This window comes from Crocuta crocuta, unplaced genomic scaffold (genome assembly GCF_008692635.1).
Source record: "Crocuta crocuta isolate KB4526 unplaced genomic scaffold, BGI_CrCroc_1.0 scaffold133, whole genome shotgun sequence".
Classification (NCBI taxonomy): domain Eukaryota; kingdom Metazoa; phylum Chordata; class Mammalia; order Carnivora; family Hyaenidae; genus Crocuta; species Crocuta crocuta.
In genome coordinates, this window is record NW_027529438.1 from 3,777,635 (window position 1) to 3,800,468 (window position 22,834).

At 51.9% G+C, this 22,834-nt stretch overlaps 1 protein-coding gene and 1 pseudogene across 3 annotated transcripts; both read right to left on the minus strand.

The window, feature by feature from the left end:
* Positions 1-167: 167 nt before the first annotated feature.
* On the minus strand, positions 168-17,517 carry FCGR2B (Fc gamma receptor IIb). Of its 3 annotated transcripts, none has more exons than XM_077760062.1 (7): positions 17,320-17,517; positions 12,936-12,956; positions 9,523-9,777; positions 6,172-6,426; positions 5,365-5,487; positions 842-879; positions 168-761 (listed from the first exon to the last, which is right to left on the minus strand). In XM_077760062.1, the coding sequence occupies exons 1-7, from the start codon at positions 17,429-17,431 to the stop codon at positions 672-674; spliced, it is 894 nt and encodes a 297-aa protein (XP_077616188.1). In that variant the 5' UTR covers positions 17,432-17,517; the 3' UTR covers positions 168-671. The 3 variants fall into 3 exon arrangements, with proteins under 3 accessions (XP_077616188.1, XP_077616189.1, XP_077616190.1); XM_077760064.1 differs by having other exon boundaries at positions 673-761; positions 6,172-6,388; XM_077760063.1 differs by lacking the exon at positions 5,365-5,487.
* Positions 17,518-22,396: 4,879 nt separating this feature from the next.
* On the minus strand, positions 22,397-22,618 carry LOC144228164 (TP53-regulated inhibitor of apoptosis 1 pseudogene; annotated as a pseudogene).
* Between the last annotated feature and the right edge of the window lie 216 nt (positions 22,619-22,834).

The window sequence follows — 22,834 nt, forward strand, 5'->3', positions numbered from 1 at the left end:
CCTGGAAGAAGAGTAGTCAGTTTTAAGAGGGATACTCACCCTACACTCCAAATCTTCCCTCTCCTCCACCTCCCACCCATCACTACCTTCCCAAGATTTTTACTGCTCAAAAGAAATAGATGAGTCTACACTCCAACCAATACAGCCTTTAACAGGGCAAGGGAATGTTGTTTTTTTCATAGTATTTTATTATAAAAGGAATACACGATCTCTACAGAAAAATAAAGAAGGAAAATGGAAAGCACCAATAATGAATTCCATCACCCTGAAACAACCACTTTTAGCATGTTGGCCAACGTTGGTCTGTTTCATCATTTCTGAAGCCGTACGTACTTCCACAATTTTCCTCGTGAAACTTGTAACATAAATATTTCCCATGTTGCTACAATCTCTTAATAAATGTAATTTTTTATCTGCTGTGTGAATGTGTGCGGAAGAGTCTTAATGGTGAGAAGGACGGAGACGCAGAAGGAGTCAGTACAGTCAGTCATCTGGGGCCATATTGTCTGTGACTTTTAGGACAGGGAGCACCAGTTTTCACACAGGTCACTCTGGAAGAGTCCTTCTTCTTTGGAACCGCAGCACCCTCTTGTCCTTCCTAAGGGGAGTTCAGGCCAGGCGCCCTGGCCCCTCTGATTCTCTTCCCCAGGTCTCAGGCAAGATGACGGAGATTAAATGTGGTTCTGGTAATCCGGCTCCTCTGCCTCTTCCTCTATGGCTTCCGGGTGCAAGAGAAGGGAATAGGTGATGGCATTCTCAGCCTAGAGAGAGCAGAAAGGAGCAGTCACGGGGAGGGAGGCAGCAGAGGAGGGGGGAGGAGGGGATGGTTGGGATGGCTCACCTCAATTTTGGCGGCGTCTTCATCATTGGTGAGATTGGCTGTGGGCAACAAGAACAGAGATCAACCAGGGANTTCCAGAAGGACCTGGGGCCAAGGGCTTCGTTCGCCCCCCGGACTCCCCCACTGGCCACACCGGCAGCGAGAGGCAGTCTGCGCTGCATGCTTTTCAGAGCATTGCTGACTTTTTCTAGAAGCCAGCCAGCCAGCCTGGGGTATCTGAGAACTGGGGAAGAGCTGGGGGCTGTTCAGTGTCACAGTGAAGTCAAGTCCAGATTCGTGCCAGCCCCAGAAGACTGAGGGGCGTTTGGGCATTGGTCAGATGCCCCGCGTCTTGGCGGGAACTCCCAGAAGAATGTGAGCAAAGCTCCCTGACGTTAAAAGGAAAGAAAGCGCAACGGTGAAAGCAAGGGAGGGGAGGAGGGAAGCGAGCAAAACAAGCCAGTACGTCCCCTGCTAGATGGCTAAAACACCAAATTCCCACATGTTTTTGGCCAAAAAGCTCACTTCGTCAGTGTGGAAAGTAGCCTCGGGATCTGTGAAGCAGCATTCCTCAGGAAGGGGCTGGAGGCTCTGGGACAATGCATTCAGTGTCTCCACTCCCCTGAACACAAGGAGCCTCTGTTCACCATGTTCCAAATTCTGGAACAAACCACCTCCCCGAAGGCTCCTTCCAATATATTTCTCAACAATCCCAGCAACCTCGCTAGCTGATGGGAAACCACCAGCCCCGGTGGCTGGCTGTGAAAGAAATACCGGTGGGATGTATTGACGCCAGTGTGGACAGAGCCAAACCTCCAGGTGGCTGTCCCCTTTGTGTTGGGGCTTTTCCCTAGATCTGCCTTGGCCTGGTGTGGGCTCAGGCCCGTGTCCCCGCGTCACGTGGCCAAGAATGCAAGGGCCTTGCTCAAAGCTCAAAGCGTTTGTCCCGCCATTTAGCTCAAGCTCTCGAATCTGTTGGTTCTTTTCTGAGTCACACTCCTGCCATTTGACTTAGAGTCTTCGAGGGCCTGCTATTCTCTTGCTGCTCCGGGAGCCCCTCGAGAACGTCCCAGGTTCCCTCGTGCCCCCGCTCAACTACAGTCAGGAGGTAACCTGGAGTAGACCTGCTTCCACCTGGGCCGGGGGGAGTCGGATGGTCACTGACTCTCAGAACGTCAGCCCTGGAAGGGCTTCGAGGTCATCCAGGCCAATCCACTCCTTTCCTCAGGGAGGTGACCGCTCCCATGGCCGGGAACATTCGAGACTCCACCTGATAACGGTGAAAGCTAACTTACGCAAGTGGGCATCAGAACCAAGCTTTGCCCACAAGTGAAGCCCACCGATGAATGTGCCCAGTCTTCTAGAACTTTCTCAAGCCCAGATTTCCTGGTGCCCCACCCTTACCAAGTCACTCCCAGCGACGGACTCCTCAGTGTGTCCTGGGAGGATTCCCTAGGTCTCTGTCTCCTTTCGTCTCAACCCTGTCTCAGTCCTCCCGCTTCTAACTTCGGTCCCATGCCAGCTGCGCCAAACCCCACAGAAGGACCCAGATATTTCCGATTTCCTGCTCTGGAAATGTTCCCAGCGTTCCTGGCTCCGAAATTCTACCACAGGCCTCCCCTCTCTGTCCGGGACAGGTGGTCGCCTTCCCCTCATCCCCAGCGAGGTCCTCTTGAGGCCCAGGAGTTAGTCTCAGAACTGACCAAGCGATTTGAGTCCGTGTCCTCCTCCCGCCGCCCCCTCCCTCTCCTGCGCCCCCAGCTGAACTCACACAAGCGCCCGCTGCTGGCTCCAATCCACTTAGCAGCCCCAGGCAGGGCCCCTCAGGCCCCCAGACGGGGAGCTGCACTCACCTGGGTCCTCAGGGGGGGCCTCTCCCATTTCCCTGTGCTCAGGGTATCCTACGAGAGCTATGGGGGACGGGGTGCACATTGGAGGTTAGTAGGATTGTGGGACCCGAGTCCTAGGGCAAGGACCCAGGGTAGGATGGGGTTAGAATCAACACGGACCCCTCCCGCACAGAGATGCCTCCCCTCCTCCCCACTCCCTGGCCGTCCGGCCCAGGCCCTGGCTGTAAAAGGGCTGGTCCAGAGAGACAGGAGTCGGTTGGGTCAACAGTGGAGTCTCCTGGAACTGCTTCTTTCTCAGGCTTCTTCTGCCTTTAATTTTTTAAAATTTTTTTTAATGTTTTATTCATTTATTTTTTTGAGAGAGAGACAGAGAGTGTGAGCAGGGGAGGGTCAGAGAGAGAGGGAGACACAGAATCCCGGCTCCGAGCTAGCTGGCAGCACAGAGCCCGACTCGGGGCTCGAACCCACGAACCGCGAGATCATGACCTGAGCCGAAGTCGGACGCTTAACCGACTGAGCCCCCCAGGCGCCCCTGTTCTGCTTTCTGAAAGGCGTTCCTTTCTCCCACTCAGTGTTCTCTCTCTCCGTCTCCGGATTTGCTTATCATCAGTAACTGAGGTCGTGGCCCGGGCCGGTTGCAAAGTGCTTTGTGAGGTATTAGTAACAGTCTTTCCTCTTCTCAGTGGCCCTCGGTCATTTGTCCCCCTTCTTCCGCTGGGTGTCTGTGGACTTTCTCTCCAGCCAGCTAGCTCTGCCACGTGATGAGCTGTGACCATCCGCTTATCACATCTCTGCGGCACCTGCCCTGCTCTCCGCTCCTCTGCGTTAGTGCTAAGCGGGAAGGAACTGGTCTCCAAGAGCCCAGAGTATTCAGTGAACGGAAGTCTAGCGAGCGTCCGGCTGCCTGGCAAACTGTGCTAGGTGCTGAGGGGAAGTGAGCGAGGTTACTTCCCTCCTGTGGTCTTGCCACACGCTTCGTTAGAACACAGTTTCGTTCTTTAATGTGGCCTCTGTGGTCTGCGTGACCCGGCTGTTGTCCGTTTGCCTGCCTGACTCATGTCTCCTTCCTTTGTGCCTTGCAGTTTATGGCCTCCACGCCTCCCACCGCCTCCAGTGCGCTCCTCGCTCCTCCCCAGACCCCTTCCCAGCTGCGGGGTTCCCCATTTCCGTGTCCGGAACGCTCTTCGGCCCACTTTGCCCGGCTAACGGCTCCCTTCAAACATGGCCTCCTCCGTAACGATAACAGATCTCACTTGAGTGCTGTTCGCTGTGAACTCGGCCCTCTCGTAAGAGCTCAGCCTCATTCGTCCCTCCTACAACCCTACGGGGTAGTTTCCATCAGTGTCCTCATTTTCCGGATGAAGAAACGGAGGCACAGAGAGGTCAAATAACTCACCCAAGCTCACACAGCGGGGGAGCAGTGGAGCAGAGATTTAAACTCTGGTGGTGGGGCGCCTGGGTGGCTCAGTCGGTTAAGCGTCCGACTTCGGCATCAGGTCATGATCACACAGTTCGTGGGTTCGAGCCCCGCGTCAACTCTGTGCTGACAGCTCAGAGCCTGGAGCCTGTTTCGGAGTCTGTCTCTCTCTCCCTCTCTGACCCTCCCCTGCTCACGCTGTCTCTCTCTCTCTCACCCTCCCCTGCTCACGCTGTCTCTCTCTCTCTCACCCTCCCCTGCTCACGCTGTCTCTCTCTCTCTCACCCTCCCCTGCTCACGCTGTCTCTCTCTCTCTCACCCTCCCCTGCTCACGCTGTCTCTCTCTCTCTCACCCTCCCCTGCTCACGCTGTCTCTCTCTCTCTCACCCTCCCCTGCTCACGCTGTCTCTCTCTCTCTCACCCTCCCCTGCTCACGCTGTCTCTCTCTCTCTCACCCTCCCCTGCTCACGCTGTCTCTCTCTCTCTCACCCTCCCCTGCTCACGCTGTCTCTCTCTCTCTCACCCTCCCCTGCTCACGCTGTCTCTCTCTCTCTCACCCTCCCCTGCTCACGCTGTCTCTCTCTCTCTCAGAAATAAATGAAACATTAAAAATTAAAAAAAAAACCAACTCGGGTGGTCTGGCCCCATCACGTGTGTTAGGGTCACTACATGTACCACTGCCTCCTGAGAAAGCTTCTTCGACGGCTCCCCGTGTGCTGGGTCGTGCGGGCCCCTGTGTCCCCTGCATCCGCAGCCTCTGCACCTCTCTGTCATTGCTGCCATCACATCCGGTTATAACGATTTACATATAGGCCTGCTGTCCCCACTGCTCTGTGAGCTCCTTGAGAGCAGAGACCCGACTTACCACCCGTAGCGCCTAGTAGTGCACACCAGCACGTTTGTCCGAGCCTTGTTGAATGAATGAATGAATGCATAGATGGATGGATGGATGAATGAAACGTGGGGTATAGGGACACACGGTGAAGCGTCCAACTCTAGATTTCAGCCCATGTCATGATCTCACAGTTGGTGGGATCGAGCTCCCCATCGGGCTCTGCACTGAGAGCAAGGAGCCTGCTTGCGCTCCCCTCTCTCCCTCTCTCTCTGCCCCTCCCTCCCTCCCTTTCTCAAAATAAATAAACTAAAAACAAAAAACCAAGGGACTATGAATCATAAGGATCCTCTTAGCCCCAAGAGAAGGGTTCCGGCCACGTCCAGGGTTAGGGCCCTGGCCGAACAGGAACTGATAACAAGAGAAACCAAGAGAAGCCACAAACCTGAAGTCTGCTTCTGCCTGCGGCGGAGCCAGGCCACGACGGCAGCCAGGACGGCCACGGCGACAGTGCCCACAACCACAGCCACAATCACCACTGTCACTGAGGAGTCGCTCCAACTGGACTCTGGGGAAGACAGACCTCAGGACAGCCGGTCCTCTCCCACGGTGCCTGTCCCCGGGAGCTGCTTAGTGTCTGGGTCCCTCACAGGTGCTGCGCTCACTTCCTCCCCCAGCCTCCCCTGCACGGGCTGCTGCGGCCTGAGTGTGCCTCCCCCACACCAGGTGCCTAATAAAGGCACCTGAGGGCCTGTGCAGGGGGCGGGGGGGGCCTCAGGAAGGGCTCCTGTCAGCCCTCAGGGAGAGGAGGGAGGGGGGCCTGAAGCCTCCCCTGGTGGAAGGCACCGCCACTGGATCCAGCAAGGCCTTGAACCGTGGGACGTGCCCTGCCTTGAGGAGCGAGTGGATGAGCACAGCGTGAGCACTAAGAAGAAATGGGAAACCCTCCGTCCTCGGGCACGTCCAGGAGCTCAAGGAGCCTCTGCGCCCACCAGGGAGCTCGGCGTCATTGCTGTCCTTAGGATAGGACCTGCGTGGCCAGCGGCACACAGCCTTTCCACCTGCGACCTGAGGCTGAGGGCCCCGCACCCCAGCGCCTCCTCCGGCCCCTTGGCCAATATTTATCAAGGCCCCTGTTCCTCCCCCTCTTTTCCTCAGGGCCCAGCTGTTTCTCCTGGGACATCTCTCAGGTCCCCAAGCAGCTGTACCTGGCCACCCCCTAACCCTCTCCCCACCCTGACAGAGCTCCCACCTTGCACGGTGATGGCCACAGACTGTGACGTCCGCATCGACGGCCATATTAGCCCTGTGCAGTGGTACTTGCCACTGTGGCTGACGTTTGCCCGTGGGATGGAGAAGGTGGAATTCATCGAGGAAAACTGCTTGGATTTCCCATTCTGGAAGAACGTGATCTTGTACAGACGCCTGTTCCTCCAGCCGTGGCACCTCAGGACGATGGGCTCCCCCTTCTGGAACACCAGGCGAGGGGTCTGGATCACCAGCCAGTCTGGAAGACACAGAGGGCCCCCAGGAACCAGGGGGTGTTGACTCAACTCTGAGACTTGCGCTGTCCTTACTGGTGGGACATGGTGCATGGAGGGAAGGGCTGGAGTTCGGAATCCAGTGGCCCCTGGTCTCCACAGCAGGCTCTGCCATCTGGGAGCATGGCAATTGTGGGCCCCTTCTGGGCCCCGGATTCCTCAGCTGTGAAAATGGATAGCAGAACACCACGCATCTACAGTAGATCCTGGCACGTAGTAGGTGTTCAGGCCTTCTCTGTCCTGCCCAGTAGGCCCTGGCAAGAAGGATACAAGGATCCCACCCAAAAAAGTGAGGAGGGGCACCTGAGTGACTTAATTGACTGATTGAGCATCCAAATTTGGTTCAGGTCATGATCTCACAGTTCGTGAGTTCAAGCCCTGCATCCAACTTTGTGCTGACAGCTCTGAGCCTGGAGCCTGCTTCAGATCCTGTGTCTCCCTCTCTCTCTGCCCCTCCCCCACTCAATCTCTCTCTCTCTCTCTCTCTCTCTCTCTCTCTCTCTCTCAAATAAATAAACATTAAAGAAAAAGAGAGAGAGAGAGAGAGAGACCCCAGGGCGCAGTCCCTTCCTTGGGGGAGGGATGGGAGAGATCCAATCTGACCAAGGAGGTGACATATGTCTTTCGGGAGAGAAGTCACGGACATGTAGTGTTAGGGTATTTGAGGTATGTTGGGAACCGTGGAGTTTTACGTCATGGGGTCTTTGTCTGAAAGCAGCAGTGTCATGGGCGAGTCATTAGCCGGCCATGTACCTTTTCCCTACCAATTTTCATTCTTTCACTGAGGAAGAAAAAATACTTAGAAATTGTAATCGTGTTGTGTAGGGAATAGAGCCTTCCTGACCTCAGTCCATGTACTCCTTAAAAATTTTTAATGTTTATTTTTGAGAATGAGCGAGAGAGCATTAACAGGCAAGGAGCAGAGACAGAGGGAGACACAGAACCCGAAGCAGGCTCCAGGCTCTGAGCTGTCAACACAGAGCCCGACACGGGGCTCCAACCCACGAACCATGAGGTCATGACCTGAGCCGAAGTTGGACGCTCAACCAGCTGAACCACCCGGGTGCCCCACACCTTTTCCCTAAAGCGGGAGCACAGAGCAGGGCTGGAACTGGAAAGACAGGCGGAAGACAGAGCAGAATTAGAAGGGGGCAGGGATGGGGTGGGGCCGGGGCAGGAAGAGTGACAGCAGCATGGTGTGTGAGGGCCAGCACTCCCTGAGGCCGGCTGACCAGAGCGAGGCCCACCCCATTCTGCACTGGCCGGTGATCCTGCCAGGGATGCAGGGGGAGAATGCTCAGAGGCTCGCTACCCAGGGACTGAGTGACAGCAAAGAGAAAAGGAAGCCCCAGCGACAGCGGGAAAGCAGAGGGGACACCCTTGCGGCCCGGGTCCCACAGGCTAGAAAAGCCCAAGTCTCCTGTTGGGGAGACACATTCCACCCACGTCCCCGCCTTTCCCTTCTGCAGATTCGTCCTCTGCGAGAACTGAGACTCAGGCTGCACCCTGCACCCCAGGGTGAGGCTGAGCGAGCGGCCCGGGGCCCTGCACTGCCTCTTTCACAAGATTGGACTCGCGCAGGCAGGAACGCTGAGACTGTAAAACCTCTAAAAATAAAGTAGAGGCGCGCCTGGGTGGCTCCGACCGTTGAGCATCCGATTCGTGGCTTTGGCTCAGGTCGCGTGACCTTGCAGTGTGTGGGATCGAGCCCCGAGTCGGGCTCTGCGCTGACAGCTCAGAGCCGGCTTGGGCTTCTCTCCCCTCCCCGGCTCTCTCTGCCCCTCTCCCGCTCCCACGCTCTGTCTCTCTCTCTTTCAAAATAAATAAACAAAAAATAATAATAATGAAGTAGAACCCAGAGACAATGCCTGCTGCTTGTGGCACCAGCACGACTGGCGCGCATCTCGCCCCCCCATCTAGGTGGGTCCCCATCGCGGAGGACGTTCGTCATGGTCATCGGGATGGCCCTGCCTTCCCTGCAAAGCCTGTGCTGGTGCCAGGTCATGACCTGGTCACTGGGGAGTGACGGCCACAGGCTGGTTTGTGGGGGGCCCCCTTAGCTCTCCGGGAGCACACTTATCTTGGGGCAGATCTTGAGATCGGGCCCAGTCTGGTGTTGGTGGCACTCGGACGATCTCCGGGTAATCAAGGGGCCTTTTCGGCGACCTGGGAACGGAAGTCCTCTGCAACCCGGAAGCCGGGCAGAGAACCGATGAGCGCACACGTCCCTCCTTGCTCCAATGGCTAGCGGGGGACACACGCAGTCCGGGGGAGGGGGGGAGTTGGGGGGGGTGTCCTCACCTCCTTCCCTTCCTGGAGACACAAAAGTCAAGGCCCTGCCAGTCGACAGAACCTTCTGTCCCTTCCGGTGGGGCCGAGAGTGGGGGGCAGGGGGGCTGGGCAGCAGGCCCTGGGCTTTTGAGGAAAATTTGGGAATCAGGTGAGGCAAAGGGGCTACACGGAGAGTAACGGTGACAGCACGTATCTTAACTGCCTGGTGGCTTTTCTTTATGGAGAGACGCCTTTCTCCCAGGAGCTTGGTATAATCACTCATCTGCTCGGTGTTCAAGCCCTTGTCCCCCGTCAGGAGGGAAGTGCAAACACAGCTAACCCACAGTTTTCAGGTCTGTTTGCNCTTGGGGAGCGAGGCACCGTTACCCCCAGGAGCAGGTGAGGAAACGGACCCAAGGGCAGACTGATGGCCGCGCTCCCGTGGCTGGGAGCGAGCAGGCCCGGGTGGCCCGGCTGGTTCGTGACTGCCACAAAGGCGGGTTTCTACCAGCCGGAATTTCCTTCTGCTTCTCTCCTAACCCTCGGCTTGTTCGCAGCCTTGTCACGGTTCTCGCTCAATCAGGACTGAGGCAGCCCAGCTGAACAGACCCAGAGGAATCTCTTAGGAACGTCCACCCACCACACGCACTGCACAAATGGGGGGCAAGGGGAAACGGGGGGAGGAAACGACTTCAAACAGCTGGCAGCGGTGCCTCTTCCCTGAAAGCCTCTGTGGGCAGGACTGGTCTCTCCCGGTCCTCCCAGACCAGCCCCGGGCCTCCTCCACTGACCGGAAATCACGTCCAGATACACGGGGTCGCTGAGGCTGGTCTGGTCCGTCTGGCACGTGTACTCGCCTCTGTCGTCCTTGCTGGCCTGAAAGCTGTAGCTGGGCCGGCCCTGCGCCGGGATGGCGCTGCCGTTGTGGAACCACCGGGTGGAGGGGTCCCCAGCTGCGTGGCCTCCCTGGCACTTGAGCGTCACATTGTCCTCCTGGAGCACGTGGATCCACGGGGGCTCAAGGGCCACCACAGCCTTCGGGAGGGCTGCTCAGGGGCAGAGAGAAGGGCAAGCGTGAGGATAGGGGACCCCAAGGGCCCAAGCAGGCCCCCGATGTCAAGCACCTGGAGTCACGCTGGGGGCATCGGGTGCGGACCCCGGCCAAGCGTCTTCTGCAAGTGCAGGTGGCTCCTTGCCCTCCTACGTCCCACCACGGGGGCCCCTGGGAAGCCAGGTCCCCTCCCAGAGCGTCACTGTTCCTCAGAAAGAGAGGGCAAGAGGGGCGCCTGGGTGGCTCAGTCGATTAAGCATCCGACTTCGGCTCAGGTCATGATCGCATAGTTCATGGGTTCGAGCCCCCATCAGGTTCTGTGCTGACAGCCAGCTCAGAGCTCGGAGCCCGTCTTTGGATTCTGTATCTCCCTCTATCTCTGACCCTCACCTACTCATTCTGCCTCTCAAAAATAAATAAAAAATTAAAAAAGAAGAAGAAGAAAGAAAGAGAGGGCAAGAGGTAGGAGAAAGGGAGAAGGGGCGAGGCAAACGTTCTAGAAATGGATGGATGTCTCACCAGGGGTCATCCGAAGCAGGCCTTTCCTTCCTTGTTTTCCTCCCTCCCTCTCTCCTTTCTCCCTTCCTTCCTCTCTTTCTTTCTTTCTCTTTTCCTTCCTTCCTTCCTTTTGTTCTTCCTTCTCTCTTTCTTTCCTCTCTTTCTCTCTCTCTCCCTTCCTTCCTTCTTTTCTCTTTCTTTCTTTTTCTTTCTCTGTCTCTCTTTCTTTCCTCTCTCTCTCCCCCTCCCTCCTTTCTTTCTTTCTTTCTCTTTCTTTTCCTTCCTTCCTTCCTTTCTTCCTTCCTTTTGTTCTTTCCTTCTCTCTTTCTTTCTTTCCTCTCTTTCTCTCTCTCCCTTCCTTCCTTCTTTCCTTCTTTTTCTTTTTCTGTCTCTCTTTCTTTCCTCTCTCTCTCCCCCTCCCTCCTTTCTTTCTTTCTCTATCTTTCTTTCTTTTTCTTTCTTTCTTTCTTTCTCTTTCTTTTCCTTCCTTCCTTCCTTTCTTCCTTCCTTTTGTTCTTTCCTTCTCTCTTTCTTTCTTTCCTCTCTTTCTCTCTCTCTCCCTTCCTTCCTTCTTTCCTTCTTTTTCTTTTTCTGTCTCTCTTTCTTTCCTCTCTCTCTCCCCCTCCCTCCTTTCTTTCTTTCTCTATCTTTCTTTCTTTTTCTTTCTTTCTTTCTTTCTCTTTCTTTTCCTTCCTTCCTTCCTTTCTTCCTTCCTTTTGTTCTTTCCTTCTCTCTTTCTTTCTTTCCTCTCTTTCTCTCTCTCTCCCTTCCTTCCTTCTTTCCTTCTTTTTCTTTTTCTGTCTCTCTTTCTTTCCTCTCTCTCTCCCCCTCCCTCCTTTCTTTCTTTCTCTATCTTTCTTTCTTTTTCTTTCTTTCTTTCTTTCTCTTTCTTTTCCTTCCTTCCTTCCTTTCTTCCTTCCTTTTGTTCTTTCCTTCTCTCTTTCTTTCCTCTCTTTCTCTCTCTCTCCCTTCCTTCCTTTTTTCTTTCTCTTTCTCTGTCTTTCTTTCCTCTCTCTCTCCCCCTCCCTCCTTTCTTTCTTTCTCTTTCTTTCTTTCTTTCTTTTTCTTTCTTTCTTTCTTTCTCTTTCTTTTCCTTCCTTCCTTCCTTTTGTTCTTTCCTTCTCACTTTCTTTCCTCTTTCTCTCTCTCTCCCTTCCTTCCTTTTTTCTTTCTTTTTCTTTCTCTGTCTTTCTTTCCTCTCTCTCTCCCCCTCCCTCCTTTCTTTCTTTCTCTTTCTTTTCCTTCCTTCCTTTCTTCCTTCCTTTTGTTCTTTCTCTCTTTCTTTCTTTCCTCTCTTTCTCTCTCTCCCTTCCTTCCTTCTTTTTTCTTTCTTTCTTTTTCTTTTTCTGTCTCTCTTTCTTTCCTCTCTCTCTCCCTCCCTTCTTTCTTTCTTTCTTTCTTTTCCTTCCTTCCTTCCTTTTGTTCTTTCCTTCTCTCTTTCTTTCCTCTCTTTCTCTCTCTCTCCCTTCCTTCCTTCTTTCCTTCCTCCCTTCCTTCCTCTCTCTCTCTCTTTCTCTCTCTCTCTCACGCACACACACACACACACACGCTACACATACATGCCCCTTTGGAACTCACTTTCCTCCCCTGTAAACTGAGGCACTTGCATGCTGTGGACGACCCCTCCGCAGAGCCGGTGAACACAAGCGGGGGCAGCTGGGGGAGGTGTCCGGCATGAGGCAAACATCCGCTTTCTGTTCTGACCTGATGTCAATCTTTATCCCTTAGAATAGACCTATCCTCAGACCCAAGTCAGAAGAGGCTCTGGGGCCTCAAAAGGATAACGGAAGAGAGAGAAAGGCTGGGGGGCGGGGGGCAGTGCAGGGATCCCTGTGTCAGTGGCCCAGGGAGAACCTCACCCTCCTCCCTGGGCCTGGGGCGTGGGCACCTTAGTGGTAGAGAGAAAGACGCGCCCAGCAGAGTTCACTTCTCCCAGCTGCAGCCAGGGGTCTCCCCCATTTCTGTCCAGGGAGACAGGCCCCGAAGCCCTCAGAGACACACAAAGTGGAGGGTTAATCAGCACATGGGCACACCCCGGGCAGATGATGGGCTTTTGCGTGCAGCTGAAACTAAAATTGCCGGGCTCTTGAGTTTACTTGGAGAGAGAAAGGTGTGAGAGAGAGGGCGAGTTATGTCCTGTGACAACTGTGACAGACAGCTCACCATCAGAGAACCAGAAGGGTTGAAGGCACCTGTGTCCCTAGGCTGCCTGTCCCCTGCTTCCCTGGGAGGAGGGGCAAGAGAAAGGAGAGAGGGGGAGGGGGCGGGCATCTTCCGGGAGCCCTGACTCTTTCTTTTTTTTTTTTTTAATTTTTTTAATGTTTTATTTATTTCTAGGAGGGAGAGAGAGAGACAGTGTGAGCAGGGGAGGGTCAGAGAGAGGGAGTCACAGACTCTGAAACAGGCTCCAGGCTCTGAGCTGGCAGTCAGCACAGAGCCCGACGCGGGGCTCGAACCCATGAACCGCGAGATCATGACCCAAGCGAACGTCGGACGCTTAACCGACTAAGCCACCAAGGCGCCCCAAGCCCTGACTCTTTCTAGGCTCTGCTTCGGTACTGGGTTACTGGGGCGTTCAGGGCATCCCCAGATGGGGCGCTGGGAGTGAGAAAGAAGGTAGCTGGGGGCGGGAGAGGATGTGGGTGGAGCACTCACCAGGTGTCCCCACAACTGGACCTGTAAGAGAGAGAGCAAAGATCAGCCCAGAGTTTAGACTTGATGATTCATCATCACAAAGAATCCCCTCAAAAAAAGAAAAAAAAGCCCCCATGCAAATCCCCTTAACGTCCTTACCCTTGGCCGTGTCTGCCAAATCCAGCTCTGTTTCCCATGTCTTTACTGGTTCAGCCGTGTGTTACTAAAATTACCACACAAGCAGGCAGATGGATGTTCCTAAAAATTTGCAGTCACCATATACAAAAGGACATTGAACTGCCCTTCTGATCATTTTTTAAAATTTTCTTCTTTAATGTTTATTTATTTTTGAGAGAGAGAAAGACAGAGCATGAAGGGGGGAGGGGCAGAGAGAGAGGGAGACACAGACTCCAAAGCAGGCTCCATCCAGGCTCTGGGCTGTCAGCAAAGAGCCCCACACAGGGTTCGAACCCATGAACCACAAGATCACAACCTGAGCCAGAGTTGGACGCTTAACCAGCTGAGCCACCCAAGAGCCCCTCTGACATTTTCTCTAGGAGATTTGCTCTGCTGCTCAGTGAGGCTCATCTTTTCTGGCCTCCGAAACTTTCCCGCCCTCTGTCTCCGAACCCTTCTCTCTTAATGCCGATGCCTTCCTCAGTACTTCGCAGAAGACAAAAGCTGTTAGGAAATCTCATACCTCCCCCCATTCCCCCAGCTCAAATGTCTGACCTATCTGCACCTCCGTCCAACTTCCTTTCTCGCCGATTACTGGGCAAAGTTTCCCTGCTTCTCTCCCCAGTTGTGGTGGATCTGCGTTGTGATCTCTGTCACCCTAGCCAGGGTCTCTCTCTCTCTCTCTCTATCATTTCCATCCTCTTCTGCGTCATCAGTCTCTCCTTCTCAGCTGGGTCTTGCCCACAAACACAAACATGTTCCAAGATCTTTCATTTAAAAAAAAAAAAAAAAAGCTTCTGGCTTGATCCCACATATAGTTCCCAAATCATTTCTCTGTTCCCTTTCGTAGCCAGATTTCTCAAAATGTTTCTTCCACCTGGCCCACCCTCATTTCTACTCCTTCCATTCACTGTTTCGATCTCTGCAATTTGGACTCTTGTCTTTCCCCAGTTCGCTACAGCTTCTCCTGTTCTTCCCCACGTAAGTGTACATCTTCACCATCTATCTCGTGAGTCAGACCTGAAAACTGCAAGTCACCTTTATTCCCCTCTCTCTCCTAAGCCCCCTGACACTTCACACCAGTGAACCTTGTTGATTCTGCTTCTGGCTTAGGCCCCGAGTTCATCAGCTTCCCTCCATGCCCATGGCCGCCATGCTGGTTTAGGTCACCACCAGCTTTTCCCACCACCTCCTAACTCTTCTCCTCACTCCTGTGTCCTCCTACAATCCACTTCCCACAGAGAGGCAAGAGTTATTTTTAAAATATCAGATCAGAGGGGCACCTGGGTGGCTCTGTCAGTTAAGCGTCCAACTTTGGTTTAGGTGGTGATCTCATGGTTTATGAGTTCAAGCCCCGCGTTGGATTCTGTGCAGACAGCTCAGAGCCTGGAGCCTGCTTCGGATTCTGTGTCTCCCTCTCTCTCTGCCCCTCCCCTGCTCACGCTCTGTGTCTCTCTCTCTCTCAAAAATAAATAAACATTAAATAATGATAAAATAAAATATCAGGTCAGATATCATCACTCCCCTGCTTGCAAACCTACAAGGGCCTTCCTTTGCTCTTGAAATTAAGTGTATGTGTCTATGAGGCCCCACAGGGTGAAGGCCCTGCTCAGCTCTCCCGTCTCATCTTGAGGCCCTCTTCCCCTAGTCATTGAGCTCCTCTTTGGATTCTTCACACTTGGGGCTTTTGTGTATGCTGATCCCTCTTCCCTAGACCTACTTCCTTTTTCTCTTCAAAGGGCTAGATCCTTCCTATGCTCCTAGTCTCAGCTCGAGGTCACCTCCTCAGAAAACACTTTCCATATCATCCTGTTTAAGTAGGCTGCCCTCTCTTCTTCCCCACAAAGATTTGTCTTATCAGAGTATCCTGTTTACATCTTCATGGCCCTTTCCAATTTCTATTTGTGACTATGTGTTTGCTTATTTGTTGTTTATATCTCGCAGGAGAACGTAAGCTCAAAGAGGGCAGTAGCCATATCAATTTATTCGCCAATGCTCTGTAAATCTCTTATGGAATGAGTCTAGGTGGGAAATAAGTGGGGGGGGAGGCACAGTTGTATTGACAATGGGAAGTGAAGAAGATACGCACGCGAGAGAAATTTAAGAGGCAGAACTGGGAGTGGGGTAATATAAACAGATGTCTAGGAAAAAGGTTTCTTAATGCTCACACGATATAAATGTTAGAAGGAAGAGTACATTTGTAAGAAGATGATAAGTTGAGTTGGAATAGATCTTGTTTCTGAGCTGGCATATCAGTGTGGAGGTGTCCAACCAGTAGTTGGAAACATGCGATTGCACTTGACAAACAAGAGAGGTAGGTTTGGAAGCTGTTGACATAGAAGTGAGAGCTAAAAACCAGAGTGTGTAGGATTTGGTGAGAGGGACAGTGCAGGAGAGGAGATGAAGAAGTAGAGCCTAAGAGAAGGGGAAGAGGAGAAACAAGAAAAAGGTGAGAAGAGTAGAGAGAATTCATCAGCCATTTATTCATTCCACACTCAACGAATGGTAGGGAACACACACCCAAAAGAATCATTGTAAGGGAGACAAAGACCTTGTGCTTTAGGTCAGGAAGGCTGTCTGTCTTATTCATCGGTAAATCTCCATGTCCTAGAACACGCCTGTCCATAGCATTTATCTAATGATTCAACAGGGCAGTTTGTGGAATCTGTAGAAAGCAGGACATGCAGTGAACACATTGCCTGGTTGTAGAAGATCCACTTGGGGCCATGGGAACATGGTTAAGAGAACAGAATTGGGGCTTTATTCAGTAGGCAATAGGGCAGCACTGAAGGCATTTCTGATGCAATGACTCAGCTGTGACTGTACTTGAAGATGTCATAGCCTCAGTATAAAGCGTGGATTCAGAGTAGAAGAGACAAAAACATCCAAGATGGGGTCAGAAGCTGTTCTAAAAGTTGAGTTGTCGATGGGACACCTGGGGGCTCAGTCGGTTAAGCATCCAACTTCAGGATCTCACCATCTGTGAACTGGAGCCCCGCATCAGGTTCTGTGCTGAACGGCTCGGAGCCTGGAACCTGCTTCGGATTCTGTGTCTCCCTCTCTCTCTACCCCTCCTCCCCTCAAAAATAAAGATTAGGGGGAAATTTTTTTTTAAATAATAGAAGTTGAGTTATTGAGTGATGAAGACCTAAATATGGTGGCCCAAATAAGAATGGGAAAACTGGACCAAACCTTTCGTGACTTAGCAAAAGAGCAAACAGAAGAAGATACCAAGTGTTGCCCAGGTGATTGCACATGTGCACCACTATCAGCAGAGATGGGGAGCGTATCCCCTCTCCAGGCCTGAGCTTCCCCACATGAAAAAGGAGAGAGTTCAGTGCTCCGTTTACATGCTATTCTACTTCTGTCCATTTTATCCTGCTCATGAGGCAATACTGTCTCTTTCTCACCTCCACTTCCTATCCCAGTATCATTCAGCATTGAGGGCCGAGGGCTCCCACCGTTGACCACATTTTACTACCAGTCAGAGCACCTGACTGGAAAGTGGCCGCATGTCTTCCTCTGGGGCCGTCCTGAGATGTATCCGAGGTAGGAGACTCTAGGAGTTGAGCTTGGACAGACAGTCCTGGCAAGAGAGCCTCCTTAGTTGGCCTCCCTAGACTTCCTCTCACTGGGCACCGTCAGTCTGTGGTCCACCATCTTGGCCTAGGACTCCGGCTTTCGCCGTGATCAGAGCCAGGACCTATCTCCATGTGTGTGCAGTACAAAGAGGCGTGCGTGATTTCTCCTACAATGGACGATTCCAGAATTGCCAGGGTTGCACGTTCCCTGCGCCCCCGTTCCCTGGATCACCCGGACCCTTTTGTGCTTCTTCCCAGGGGAAATCTGACACATAACCAGAAGAGGCTTCTGCTGCCTGGAGTGGTTTCAGGGGCACAGAGAATGACTCCGGCTTCCTCCCTAACTCTTGTCTCAGACAGCGTTAGCCACCCCACTGAAGATTTGGTCCCTGTGGACCGCAGATCTCTAAGGAAGGGAAACACCCCGGCCACTCATTAGTCACTCAAACCTAGCTCACTAGACTTTTCAGAGGTAGTGAGTGGCAGAACGCCGGTGACCCGACCGTCCAGTGATATCAGGCAAAAGTCACTAACAACAACCAGTGTCCTCGTTTGCCACAGCCAGCAGCCTCGTCCGAGTCCGGACTCCGTCAGCCTGCCTTCACCCTCCTGGCACCTGCTTCTGTCCCTCTGGGACCCGGACTCACCCAAGAAGAGCAGAGCCGTCCACAGCAGCATGTCGCCCAAAGAGGGGCAGGGCACGCCCTCAGCCAGGTCACTACCGGCAACAGGGAGGGGACGGGATGAAGGGACCTGCATCAATTCCTGGCACACGTTTGCCCTGGCAGCACCGGCGTGGCAGTCACAGACTTCTCTTGAGGCTTGACCGATTCCACCCAGGGAGGACAGACAGATTCTGAAGTGCCAAAGAGGAAGTGAAAAGAAATGTTGTCTTACCATAGGCCCCTCCCCTTCCACCCTTTTTCCTCTCAACCGGTCCCTCCCAGAAGATTCGGAGCTTCCCAGAAGGGATCTGGCTCAGCCCAAATCCAAATTCACAGAAATTTCAGCAACTGGGAAACAATGTCTTCCTCTTCTTTGGGACACAGCCGGGCTCAGCCTCTGGGAGAAAGAGGGGAGCAGTCACCCAAGCTCAGCTCAGACCCTCCTATCTGTTCCTGGGTCTTTAGAAGAGGCAGTGGAGCAGAATGTGGAGTCAGTCTTCTGCGACTTCTAGTTAGTTCCATGCGGAGCCTCGGCGATCCTGAAGCCACAGGGGCTCGAGAGCGCCCACCATCATCTCATTTTCTTTATTATCTCCATCCCTGACTCCCTCCTGGGTGCGGAGCAAGAACAAAGAGGTGCGTCAGGGTGGAATGAAGACGATGATCCCCACTTCTTTACCCCCCTTGGACATGCATTCTTTTGTTCCTTCCTTCAACCCTTCAATGGATTATCTTCTGAGCACCAGTCTGGGCCCTGGTTCGTTACCTTTGCCGTCCTCAGTCCCATCACTGTGCCTGTCACTTGGGCGTGGGGAAGGAACACGGGCCTTGGAGCTAGAGGAGACTAGTTTTGAGTGCTAGGTAGCCTCTCAGAACCCTGGATTGCTCACCTGTACAAGCAAAGGTAATCAGGGGCAGCCCAGTCGGTTGAACGTCTGACTTCGGCTCTGGTCATGATCTCTCCGTCCGTGGGTTCGAGCTCCACGTCAGGCTCTGTGCTCACAGCTCAGAGCCTGAAGCCTGCTTCAGATTCTGTGTCTCCCTCTCTCTTTGCTCCCGTCTCCCCCACGCTCACACACACTCGCTCACTCTCTCTCTCTCTCTCTCAAAAATAATAAATAAACATTAAAAAAAAAAACAACGAGGTAGTCAGGTCTCCCCTTCAAGCAGGATTACTCAGCTTCAGTACTTCTGATATTTTGAGCCAAACAGTTCTCACCGGGATGGCCTGTCCCGTACATTGTAGAATAATTCTGAGCACCTCTGGCCTCTACCTGCGAGATGCCGTGGACACCCTGGTTGTGAAAATGAAAATGTTTCGAGCCTTGGCCAGACGATCTCTCAGAGACAGAACTGCCCTGGGTTGAGAACCACTGCCCTTGAGGTTCTTTTGGGAAAGCAAAGAAAATGTGAGAACTAGCAAAATGCCCGGCACATCATGCGTACCCAATGAAGGCCAGTTTCCTTTTCTTGCTTTCTGTCACCATCCTCACCACCGTTTCATGCCCAGAACAGATGATGCTCTTCTCGGGGCCCTCTCCTGGGGCCTCTTTCCCTAATGCCCTCACAGGAAGCAAGCTGTGATACTCAAGGAAATAACACTGTCACATGTCTTCTCATACCCAGAATCTTCAGAAACCCCAGCAGCCTCAGCCCCTCAGTCACAGGCTTTTACCATTAGCCTCCTTCAATGCCTTACCCCCAATCTACCTCCAGCCTTTATCTGATGTTTAGGTGACTTTCTTATTTTTTTAAAATTTTTAATGTTTATGGGGTTTTTTTTTTGAGAGAGAGAGAGAGAGCAGGGGGGGTCAGAGACAGAGGGAGACGTAGAATCCGAAGCAGGCTCCAGGTTCCGAGCTGTCAGCACAGAGCCTGACGTGGGGCTCAAACCCACGAACCATGAGATCTTGATTGAGCCGCAGTTGGAAGCTTAACCGACAGAGCCACCCAGGTGCCCCTGTTTCAGTGAATTTCTTGACCAGTGACAAGACACCAATGATCGGACATCAATACTTCAAAACTATCATTAGAAGCCAATCAGGTTAATTCGTATATCAAGACTTACAAAATGGAAGTCTTCCTACCAGTGGCCTGGCCCACGTCGCAAAATCTAAACCCAAGTCAGCCCGTGCTCACAGGAAACACCTGCCAAGGAAACCTCACGTCCACCAACCACAATGTTTCCACATAGCTTTGGCTGGTGGACTTTATCCTGGAAAATAGGACCAGCCGGCCTTAGAGGGAAACTCCTAGCCTTCGAGCTGATCAGGCCATTCCTAGTTGCCTCGTCCAATGCTCTATACGACTCACTGTTTCCCCAAATCCCTCAAGAAGAGCGCTCTACTGCTTGTGAGGTACTGTGCTCCCCCAGCCCATGGAATGTTTTCTCTTAAATAAAGGACATTGAACTTGTTATTAAATTGTTTCAATTTTGTCATTTGGCAGTGTGGGGAATGAGGATGGGAGCCAAGGGACCGTTACTAAGATTCTGGGGTTGGTGCCTAGATGCCGGTGAAGGTCTCCGCCTGCAGAGCCATTTTCATTCCCTACCTCTTTGGCTGCTTGCTGGGATCTCTGGTAAACTCCTTTTCCTGTTTCACACGCTGAGCTGTCCAAGTGCGTTTGTTCTACTCCTTCCAGAAGGAAAACTGGAATGTGAGAGACCGGATTTTTCACGGTGAGACCTAGTGAGCCACAACATTTGGGTTTGGAGCCATTAGGGCGACTTGCAAAGCCTCAAGGACAGTCCACAGCATAAAGCACTGGAGGACCTGAGGAATTAAGTGAAGATAAGAAATTTGGACTTGCCTGACCGACAGCACATCAAAATCTAAGAAGGCACAGCAGACCATTAAAATGCATTCAAGAGGCACCTGGCTGGCTCAGTTGGCAAAACATGTGACTCTTGATCTTGGGGATGTAAGTTCGAGCCCCGCATTGGGTGTAGAAATTACTTAAAAAGAAAATCTGTTTAAAAAATTTTTTTAATTTTTTTTTAAATTTATTTCTGAGATAGAGAGAGACAGAGTGAGCAGGAGAGGGTCAGAGAGAGAGGGAGATACAGAATCTGAAACAGGCTCCAGGCTCTGAGCTAGCTGTCAGCACAGAGCCTGATGCAGGGCTCGAACCCACAAACTGTGAGATCATGACCTGAGCTGAAGTTGGACGCCTAACTGACTGATCCACCCAGGCACCCCTCATATCTTTAAAAAATAATAAAATAGGGGCGCCTGGGTGGCTTAGTCGGTTNCTCTCTCTCTCTCCTAGAAATAAATAAAAATATTTAAAAAATTAAAAAAATAAAAATAAAAATAAAAAAATAAAATAAAACCCATTTGAGTGTCTGAGAATAAGGAAATATTCTCAGGGATGAGAGTGGGGGATAATCTTGTAAAAGGGATAATAGATCTATTGCTAATGAGAATTTTTGAAGCCAAAGCCACAAAATTAATAGGCACAGGTCAAGGACTTAAAAGCATTAGAGATTGCCACCCAAATCTAAGGTTCCCGTGCTAGCTGGTCATGGAACAGGTGAGACCAGCACTAGGTCACCTGCCAATCCGGGAAACTTCCCAAGCACCGATGTACACTGTAAAACTCGGCACATTCCTCAACCCCAGTGGCATATCCCTCTCGGTTATTAACTTGGCTTCGAGAGACCGACACCTCGGCTAACGAAACGGGATCCTCAGTTTTCAAAGAATCAAGCATGTCACCTTCCAGGATACCTACTTATCTGCTGTCTGAGAGCCATGGTGCTAGAAGCGTAGATGTCTATAAAAATGGCAAAATCTTACTAGGACACCCAAGAATGACCACAGCTGTTCCGGGAAACTTTCTAATTAGGCAAGATCATTCATTTAAAAAGTGCACTTACAGGGTGACTGGGTGGCCCTGGGTTGAAGCACCGGACTTCAGCTCGGGTCATGATCTCACGGTTCATGGGTTTGAGCTCCAAGGCAGCTGACAGCTCAGGGCCTGGAGCCTGCTTCAGATTCTGTGTCTCCCTCTCTCTCTGCCCCTCCCCAGCTCCCGCTGTGGGCATGTGTCTCTCTCTCAAAAATAAAAAAAATTAGAAAAAAAGAAGAAAAAGAAGAAGTGCACTTGAAAGTAAGGTTTCACAACTAAACAAACAGAATGAGCTACCTATTTTATTTTGATTGATTGATTGATTGACTGATTCAAAACTAGACGTTACAGTTTATTCCATCTTCATAATAACAGACATTACACGTCAAATAAAGCAAACCCTTCTCCCACTTAACCGGGTGCGACACTGGGGCAGTTTTATGATCACGCGGGTTGGTTAATGAATCTGCCCGGGTGGAAAGCTGGCAACCACAAGTCTTTGCAATGTAGGATGTTCCTCTATAGTTACTCCAAGGATCTTACCTCCTCAACTACGCGTGAGCTCCGAAATGGTCTTTACTGCAACATTCTTCAAGCTTTCACATCTTAACCTGAAAACTGATACCTCTTCTTAGGGCGGGGAACTCTGTTAAAGCTGTCTTCCTCCTCGCTAACCCACTCCACCAGCGGTCTTAACAGTTATCACGTACAAATAAAACCGTGCTCCCAAGCATTGATTAAAACTTGCACTGGGATCCCATCTCAGAGCATTAGCTCCCGGAGAGGAAAGAGAGATCTGAACCAATTGCTTCGGTGAGTAAATCCCCAGTACAAGGTCCCTCCTGTCCTTCGCGGCAAAACTCAGGAGGTCTGGCAATCCTCAGCATCGTGACAAGTTTATCAGTGTTTACATACAAAGCACATTTAAAACTGATCCCAGACCCAGGACTGCAAACCAAATCCCAAGGAATCATTCAGGTTTAGCACATGGAGTTCCCGCAAGATGCCAGAGCGTGTGGGAAGTCAACTCAAAGCAAAGAGTGATGCTTCATCCTCTTACAAGTGAGAGGAAATCCAGGAGGAAAGAGAACTCCTCCCTCCTAACCTCCTCACCAAATTGATGGCTGTTTTCGCAGCCTTAACTGACAAAATCCAGTGTCCTCGACTTCCTGATTCAAGGAGTCCATTTTCAAGGTGACTTTCAAGGTCAGGAAGAGCTCTCATGCTCTTCTTTGCCATGGTCTATGAATTCTAGTCCTTGGTGGGAATCTCCTTCTCCGTTATTGCTTTCTGAACGCATTGCTGGTGGTGCTTAAAGAGGTCGGTGCCCGGGTCCCCAGAGCCGTTCCCCTTAAGGAACCTCTCGGCAAACCAGCGATTAGAGCACTGGGCGCTTCGTGTCTGTGGAGGCCTCCCGGACGCTGTTCATGGCCGTGGCCGTGGCAGTGCTGGGCTACCTAGTTTAATTGGCATCAAGAAGCTTCCGAAAGTCTTCAAGATTCGAAAATAACTTTGTGGAAAGATTCGCTGCAAAAGGCTGATGAAAAATTAAGGGCATAAGACGTACCTAAAACAAGACTATAAGACTGGCATGACCCCCTCCCCCCATTCCACACCCTACTGGTTCCCTATCTGAATTGCTTCC

Coding starts and splice junctions, on each gene's coding strand:
- FCGR2B (XM_077760062.1), bottom strand. CDS start 17,431: ATGCAGGTCCCTTCATCCCGTCCCCTCCCTGTTGCCGGTAGTGACCTG. Junction 6,427..9,522: donor GTATCTGGACGTGATTTCCG/GTCAGTGGAGGA, acceptor TGTGTCTTCCAG/ACTGGCTGGTGATCCAGACC. Junction 5,488..6,171: donor TGTGGCCATCACCGTGCAAG/GTGGGAGCTCTG, acceptor TGTCTTCCCCAG/AGTCCAGTTGGAGCGACTCC.